The sequence below is a fragment of the Limulus polyphemus genome, unplaced genomic scaffold (genome assembly GCF_000517525.1).
Source record: "Limulus polyphemus unplaced genomic scaffold, Limulus_polyphemus-2.1.2 Scaffold2668, whole genome shotgun sequence".
In the NCBI taxonomy this organism is placed as follows: Eukaryota; Metazoa; Arthropoda; class Merostomata; order Xiphosura; family Limulidae; genus Limulus; species Limulus polyphemus.
Window position 1 is genome coordinate 1 of NW_013668278.1, and position 8,911 is coordinate 8,911.

Below are 8,911 nucleotides of genomic sequence, written 5' to 3' on the forward strand. Positions count from 1 at the left end.
ATTATAATTCCAAATTATTTGTGAACTTGCTTGAATAATTTCTTTGTGTAATTTTCTTTCTTTTTTTCCCCCCAGAAGTTAGTCTTTCGGTGATTTCAAATAACTTTTTTATGAAATTCAGTGGAGATGATAAATCTATCACGTCCAACCTATCGGTCGAAGTGAACACTACTTCAAGTTGGCAATCACATCTGAAACGGGCATGTAGATAAGATCTGTAAGGCGGATATGAAATCACATTCCATATAACGTGCCTAGTATTAAGTCAGTGTTAAGTGTTGGTCGTCACAACTTCTTCATCCCATGTACGTGTAAACTACAGCTCTGTAAAGTTTGTTTTTGTGTTGCTGTTTTTTGTAATAAACCTACTTGTTTTCGAGCTAAGTTGAATTAAGGTTATGCAGAAAGTTAGGTTAAATTAGTTTGTGATTTAGTATGTAATCTTTATAGTATTTTGCTGAAATATACTTCTTCAGCGTGTTTGCTGATTTCCTAACGTTTTTGATTCACAATTTTTAGAAACAGAAAATCTCCTTATCTCTTTGTAGACGTGATGTATTTTTTATTGTGTCCCTCAGTGGGACAGCGATAAATGTATGGACTTAAAAATGCTAAAACCCGGGGTTCTATTCCACTCGGTGGACACAGCTGATAGCCTAATGTGACTTTGCTCTAAAACAAAGCACCTTTCTTTGGTGTCATAGGTTGTTTACAGTTGTCGGATATTAATCAAATTAGAGGCTAGTTAACAGCAACCATTACTGATCTTGAATTAATAAGACTAGAGGGAAGGCAGCTAGCTAGTCAACAGCAACCATTCCTGATTTTGAATTAATAAGACTAGAGGGAAGGCAGCTAGCTAGTCAACAGCAACCATTCCTGATCTTGAATTAATAAGACTAGAGGGAAGGCAGCTAGCTAGTCAACAGCAATCATTCCTAATCTTGAATTAATAAGACTAGAGGGAAGCAGCTAGCTAGTCAACAGCAACCATTCCTAATCTTGAATTAATAAGATTGGAGGGAAGGCAGCTAGCCAGCCAACAGCAACCATTGCCAATTCTTGGGTCACTCAGGTCATGTCAAGGTGAAACCTGTTAGAAGGGAATGTGAGTTTATCTCAGCTAAATTAATTTGTTCAATATTCGGGTCATTTACATTATATTATTCCATGCTGAGGATAGCTTACGGTGTTTTAACTCACAATGCTCTTATCAGTTAGTTCCATCTGCTTAATGTGCCTCCAAAAACTGTTCCACTGTGACGTAACAACTAACTTTATATTACTCTTCTAACAATTTCTGTCAAGCATGAAAATTCACAAGCTTTATCTTACGTGCCCCTTTAGCTGCCTTCCCTCTAGTCTTATTAATCCAAGATTAGGAATGCCCAATGGAGGTACTTCTTGCGTAGCTTTACGCAAATATTCGAAAAACAAATCCCTTCTACAGGTTAGATAGTACAACACCTTGAGCTGTGTTTACACATACATATATGTGCATGTATGAAGTTGTAAATAAATCATTTGTTGTTATATATATATATCATGTTATAGTTTTCATCTTAACCGTAAATTTCGGTCTACTCAACTCAGAAATTACATCTTTTACCGTGTGTTAGGTCACTTCCTGTATGTATGACTCATTATGCTGTAGGTCACTCCCTTTAAGTCTGGTTCCCCGGTGGGACAGCGGTAAGTCTTCGGATTTACAATGCTAAAATCAGGGGTTAGATTCCCCCCCCCCCTCGGTAGACACAGCAGATAGCCTGATGTGGCTTTGCTTTACGAAAACACACGCTATACCTTTTAAACATATCCCTGTATCTTGGGGATACATTAATACACCTCTCTTGGTACTCATAGACAAAACAAAGAAAATACTCCAGTATTTAGTTGACAAGATGTACCGAAGAAAAATAAAATCATGATATACAGCGTAAACTCAGTGTAGTGGGCAGCCATGTCCTGTATAGCATGTGTTATTTAAATCAATGCAGGAAGGATAAAACAAACACACCTATATGATTGGAGTCCCCATTAGTGACTAATCGTCTAACCGATGAGTGTTTGACAAACATACGTGTGCATGTGGACTCGCGGTGAAGTAAGCCGAAAGTGTGTCCAATCAAGACCAGCGTGTTCTGCGTTTAGTCAGTTTCGCGTTTTATCGTCCCTAGTTATTTCGTTGTTGCATAAAGGATTAAAGCATTATGTTGCTTAGAGTTAGTCATCCCAAAAGTATGCAAGAAGATCCCTAAAATGTTTGATAAAAACATCATCGTAGAGATTAGATACAGAGTAGTGTGTAAAAGATGTCGATAGTGTAGTTCTTTCCCGCCGTTTCAGCAAACGACACGTTAGTAGTGTTGAGTGTGCAGTTAGGTTTATGTAACCTATACGTCAAAATCTTCGAATGGCAATAGGATGTATATGTGAAACGCCTATGGTGGTAAGTAAGCCATTGATTTCGCACTCAATATAACTGATTGCTAAATCTCTCTATTTCTAAAGAGTTCTTGACTAAGTGGCATAAGATTGTGCTTTATCTCCTAGTTTATATTAGGTTTAATTATAGAAAATCTCAGAAATCGTACTTAGTGGCACCGTTTACTCAGTTATCGAAATCCATTAGTCAAATCTACCTTAAGTTAAAATACTTATCAAAATGTAATTATTGTGTTGGTAATATGAGGTGTATGTTCGCATTTTAATTTTAATGAAAGATTAACAAAGAATTGGAAGACTAGATTTTTAGGACAAAATTAAAAGATGAATGGTAGATAAACTTTTTGTCACTTGTTTTGTAGTTGTTACAATAGTAATAATGTCATTGAGCTAATATATGTTAAAAGTTATAGATGTTTCTTTTCTCTTTCTAATATAAATGTCATTACATTTGACCTTAAAGTCAGCGAGGGTAGTTGTGCAGAGTTTTGAAAAGATCCTTGATGTCCATACTTTGAACAGGTATGATGTTGGGTGGAAATTTTGTAAACATTCCCTTGTGTTTTACTTTTTAGGCTGGCTGACTTTTCACATAGATTTAACACTGGTTACTTAAGACCTCAAAACACAGGAATTTCCATCCAGTGGGTTAAGTTCTTCATTATTTACTTAACTAGGTTGATCAGAACATATCATTTCTTGAAAATGGTTATGGTTCAGGTTTGTCATCCTTGTGAGGTGACTCCTAATTTTAAACTTTTATTTGGATCACTGTTAACAGTGAAATCTCTTTGTGAAAAATATTCTATGTCATGCACCACTTTTAAACATGTTAAACAGTTTAAACACCTTAAGTAACCCATTTTTAACGTTTGAGTTCACAAGTTGTATGATTTTATTTCTAGTGCTAATGAATAATTGAACTTAATAAATTTCACCACTGGAGCCTCTGTTTCAAGCAAGAAACCTTGTTTGCCTACTTTGACGTCAGTACCAGCATCTATTTTTAGTAGCTGAAGTACATTAACTTAAAACCAATGTGGTAGATAAGGTGATATTAAAAATTTACTTACTATCTTTGTGTACATAAACCATCCTTTTTTTCATCACAACATATAGAAATGAAAATGCATCCGTTTTTAAAGTAAATTTATACATTTTTACTTTATGTAGATCTCATAATTAATTATCTTTTTATTTTTTTTAGCTTTTCTGCTTTGCCTTCCACTAATGTATTTACTTATCCATTGATAATGTTATGAGTCACTTTTTTTTTCAGGTTACTAGATGCTCTATGCTTATTCTGTTAATAATGTTTTTAATGAACTAGTTGGTCAACAGATGGCCTACCAACTGTGAATACAAGTAACAGAGTTCTTTATATCATCTTTCCAACTTTTACTGCTCTGAAAAATGATAGGAAACGTCACTTTATCATTTCCAACCAACAATGAGTAAGTATTTGTGTATCTTATTTCCCATCCATTTCTTATCCATAATAAATATTATGTGTTGAATCTATTATATAAGCAATCCACATATAATTTGTTGACATTTTATGTAAATATGTACAAGACTTAAAATATAAACAACTGTGAAATATGAATTAAACATTGATAATAAAATTGTGATTATTATGTACAAGTTATGTTTTTCATTTGGATGATAGCTAAAGGAAGTGTGTTTGAAGCTCTATCTTTCTTTATTTTATGAATGACCAGGCACTTATAACCTAACGCAGTTGCAAAAAACAGCTGAAGAGAGAGCAGAAATAGTAGCAAAGTATGACCGTGGTCGAGAGAATGGAGCCAATATTGATCCTTGGGAAGATCCAGCTTTTGAAATTTATCATGTTACAGACCGTTATGGATTTTTGCAGTAAGTTACTAATTAGGGGGTGGCCTGTACAGGTTCTCAGTTGAAATTAATAGTCTTTCCTTTACTGTACAGAGTAGTTTCTATTCTATATATATATATTACTAAAATAAAATACTCTTTTCATCATGTAGGTAGGTATAAAGAGAAAATAGTAACTTCTTAGAACAAATACGTGTTTCTGTTTAAACTTTCTTGTTGCATATTGTGGTTAAAGTAAGTGATAAAATATATATTCATTTTGTGAAAGCTAAGTGCTCGTAATTAAATATGTTATATTTTGTAGTTTCCTGCTTTGCTTTTTACTCGTGTATTTATTTATCCATTGATAACATTACGAGTCACTGTTTGTTTGTCACTAGGTGCTATATGTTTATTTTGTTAATAATAAAGATTGTATCTTGAGTATTTATGTAAGTGGAGTTAAATATTAGTAGACATGTTAAATATTAGAATTTTCTACAAAAATAAATTTGCAAACCAAACTGCCTGTGGATGAAATAAATGAAAACATTTCATTTGGATCAGTCTAAATTTATACAGAGAACTTTGTGCACTATTCAGAATCTATTCTCTAATGAAATGTAGAATATATGGGAATTTATCTTTTGCAACTAGTAATTATTCAGTAGCTTTGTAATGCGACTTACTTCTGTAACTACTTATTTTTATTTACAAATTTGACTCTCTTTGTTTTTTAAACTTAATTTGACTTTATGCAACAATCTTATAGATCAGATCAGGGCCTAACCTGGCCTAATGGTTAGTATGCCTGAACTGTGAATCTGAAAACTTTTGGTTTATGTCTCATTACTGAAAAAAAAATGCTCTGCACTTTGGTGTAGTGAATGTATTATAGGAGTGACAGTCGAAACCTGATCTTTAGTCAGACAAGTGCTTTACTAGCTACTTCCCCTCTACTCTGTCAGTTTAAAATAAGGGATGGTGATGTGCAGATATCACTTCCTTGTTTTTGCATGAAGATTCTTAACACAACTTATAAATCATTTTAATTTACAATTTTTATTAGATAAGAGTTTCAATTTTTTTTTCAAATATATAAACAGGAGAAGAAAAATTCAGATTCTTTCAAACGTTTTTAAACTTTGAATTATTAGAAAAAAAATAAATAAATGACAGGCATCCTTTTCTATAAAAATAGTCATAATTCAGTTGTTTTAATGTATAATTACATGTAGAGCTGAGTGTTATTTTTTGTTTTTGTTCAGATTGATATTTTGTGTATTAGAAAGTGTTTTCTATATTTTAGAGTAATTGAAAATATATGTTTACTGATAAATAATTTCAACTTCAGCTAAAATAAATTTTTTAACATACCACATATAAATAAAAGAACAATTTTTGTCTGTAGTGATTCTCGCCTTCCAGAACGACTAACAGCTCATGAAGAAAAGGTAATGTACGTAAAGTATACTATATATTTATTTAACAGTTTTTTATGTCTTGTTTGTTAAATTACTAATGAGTTTTACTTATATAGTTAGAAATATTTTTCAGTAGCATGGTTATCACTTCAGTTTAAATTGATATTAAAAAAAGAGGATTTGATTGTCCTTCTTTGTTATCTTACTTTTAACATTAACTAACTTAAAACCAACTTTGGAAAGCAAGCAAGTTAAAACTTTAATTAAAAACAAGACTAAATTGATACAAAATATTGGTTACTGAAGATAATTGTGAAGACTTGATGTGCAAAATATGTGAAATTAAGATTAAATATTTTAATAAAGTGTACCATGAAAACTAGCCTGTAAAGTTACAATCAAGATGAATTATAATAATGAGTTCCAATATAAAGCAGTTAGACCTGGGTCATACTTCGAATTCCAATATAATTTCGGTCTCGGGTTGGAATTACACCATACACATTCTTGCAACATACTACTTTTTTCAAAATTGTACTGTCTTTTCTTGAGCATCTGTGACTTTAAAACATTCCGGATGATGTTGAAGAATTCAACATTTGTGCACTTTATTCTGTCAGAATGGTTGTGACTTTACATATCTCTTGTATGAAAAAAGAACTTGCTGCACAGTCTTTATACATGATTACATATGACACACAGTATTTATCTGTGACTGTAGTATAAAGCATGCCTTACAATACTGTAACCTGCATTGATGACTGTGCATTAATTTATCTGTTTGATACTTCAGCTTTTAATGGTGTAATATGTTGTAATAATACATTTTGACTCTGTAAGTTAATTTATATTCCTGTTTTTTTTTTTTTTAGGTGCGTGAAATAGAAAATGAAAGGTTAAACAAATGGATGAAAATGCTTAAATCATGGGAGAAGTATTGTCGAAGTGACAAAGTAAGTTTGATATTTAAATTCTTATTTTAAAAGGAAGTAACTTTGATTTAAATGCACAATTCTGGATTTTTAATAGTTATTTTTGAAGCAAGTACAAAATGTTAAGAATACAGCCTAAGGGGGATATTTGTTTATTGTGAAAAATTCTGTCAAAATAATTTGCAGATAAGATTTAAAAATGAACAAAAACAAACTCTTACATTCTCAGCATTCATTTGTAATTTGTATAATTTTTATGTTACAAAAATTTGCTGGTAAATGTGGTCGGTAAAATGACTTTGTCTTCAAAATAAAAGCCATCTGACAAAATTATACAATGTAAAATGTCATTCCACAAAGCTTCCAACAATTCTAGATTACAAAATACATTGTTAACAACAGCTTTTGCGCACTTAACATCAACTTTATGAATGACAAATAAATAATGTAGGAGTGATAATTGAAATAATATAGAAATGATATTGAAGATTTCTTTTTAAAAAAAATCATATTTATGTGATGCACTATTTCACATTGTTGGTGGCGACTTTAACAAGTAAAGTAATTGCAACAAAATAATTTAAATGTAATTTTATTTTGCATGAATTTTGACCATGTTTGATGATTACCCTCTAGCTGAAACGAAGAATATACAAGGGAATACCAAATGCTGTGCGTGGTGAAATGTGGACAAGATTACTAGACATCCAACGAGTAAAAGAAGAACAAGAAGGAAAATATAAGGTAAAGAAAAATAAGCTGCTTGTGTTTGTTAATTTTTTTTATTAATAAAACCCCTCTGTTTGTTTCACATACTGTCTTGTTGATAATTCGTATACTATACTCTAGAAATATTGTTCTTTTTTCAGATCAAATCTCATATGGTAAGGTCGTGCTTTGTTTTATTTTTCGTGATAACGATAGGATGTTTAAGGATAGCATCACTAAACGTAGCACAATGAATTATATTTAACACATTGCAAAATTTTACAAATCTCAGGTGTAAAAATCATAAATGTTATTTTGTTCTAAAAACAAAATATTTCAAGATACAATGATCAATTTCACATGGCAATTGCAGTTTTATTTCTTTTTAAATACATACTTCATTTAAGCTCACATAAACAATGTTTTGCTGGCCATAATTATTAACATATAGCATCTTTGTGTAACACATGTAATGGAGTTTTAATGTCTTATTTTATTATTTTTTAAATATATTTCTCACTCATTTTGAAAAAATAATGGAAATATTTATTTTGATATTTTGTACCAATGTGATAGTAGACTAATCTTAAATTGAAAAGTACAAAATTTTGTGCTGACTTTAGATGAAAAATAATTGTTGATCGTAATAAATGGTTTAAAACAGTAGTTGTTCTATATTAGTTTTAATGTGTACCATTGCTTTTATACATAGAAGTTTTATATATACTCTAGTAAAAGTATTAATTGAAATATTTTTTTTGTCAGGAAATGAAGCAACGAGCCAAACAATGGTCGCCAGACGCGAGGCAGATAGACTTGGATGTCAATCGTACGTACAGGAACCACATTATGTTTCGTGAACGGTATGGAGTTCAGTGAGTGTTATTTTATTTTTTGTCTCTTTCTCCAGACAGCAATAATGTAAGCACAATTGTATTATTATTATTGAAGAACTAGATTTGTTATGGAATTAAATGAGTATTTCATGAAAGAAAAATTTACTTCTAAACATTTGTAAATACAGAGAGGTTTTTAATTCTCATATTTTTATGCTTCTGCATTTTTCTGGCTTTTTTATTGTTGTTTTTTGAAACAAATCATCATCCAACATTTTCTTTTAGATGATATATTTCATTCAAACCTTTACTTTCATCACACAGTAACTTCTATGTGGAAACATGGTGATGAGTCAAGTTTTATTAATGTAATATTTTCTCCAACTACTTGTAGATGTGAAATCAAATATAAGATAAAGTGCTTGAATATCTGTTGTGTACAAGCTTTATTCATACATTCCTTGACCAGAAAAGTTGTTTGAATTACAGTGCAACAGCATAAATTTATGTGTTGGAACTAATGTTGCCACAACGTTACTGGGTAATGTTGCAGTAAAACATTCCTACAACCTTATGAAGATGTTCTAATAACAATAAAAATGCGTGTGTGTATATATGTATATATATACACCTGGAAAAAAGTTAAGCACCCCCGTGTTTTTTTCAAGTGATTCAGATTCGACGTTCTTGTGACTGATTATAAATTACCATTCAATCTAAACGTGTTTAT

General features: G+C 31.2%; 1 protein-coding gene across 6 annotated transcripts in view; it reads left to right on the top strand.

Annotated features, from left to right (window-relative positions):
- The first annotated feature begins 162 nt into the window (after window positions 1–162).
- Window positions 163–8,911, top strand: part of LOC106467577 (USP6 N-terminal-like protein) — a 23,709-nt gene continuing 14,960 nt past the window's right edge. The window contains exons 1-7 of one of the 6 annotated variants that reach the window (XM_022395773.1): window positions 163–305; window positions 3,787–3,899; window positions 4,167–4,323; window positions 5,693–5,735; window positions 6,578–6,658; window positions 7,274–7,381; window positions 8,111–8,220. In XM_022395773.1, coding sequence (XP_022251481.1) covers window positions 3,896–3,899; window positions 4,167–4,323; window positions 5,693–5,735; window positions 6,578–6,658; window positions 7,274–7,381; window positions 8,111–8,220 — 503 coding nt within the window. In that variant the 5' untranslated portion in view covers window positions 163–305; window positions 3,787–3,895. Of the gene's footprint in view, window positions 306–1,525; window positions 2,450–3,775; window positions 3,900–4,166; window positions 4,324–5,692; window positions 5,741–6,577; window positions 6,659–7,273; window positions 7,382–8,110; window positions 8,221–8,911 lie in introns of those variants that run through there. The other 5 variants (XM_022395774.1, XM_022395771.1, XM_022395772.1 and 2 more) reach the window with 5 other exon arrangements.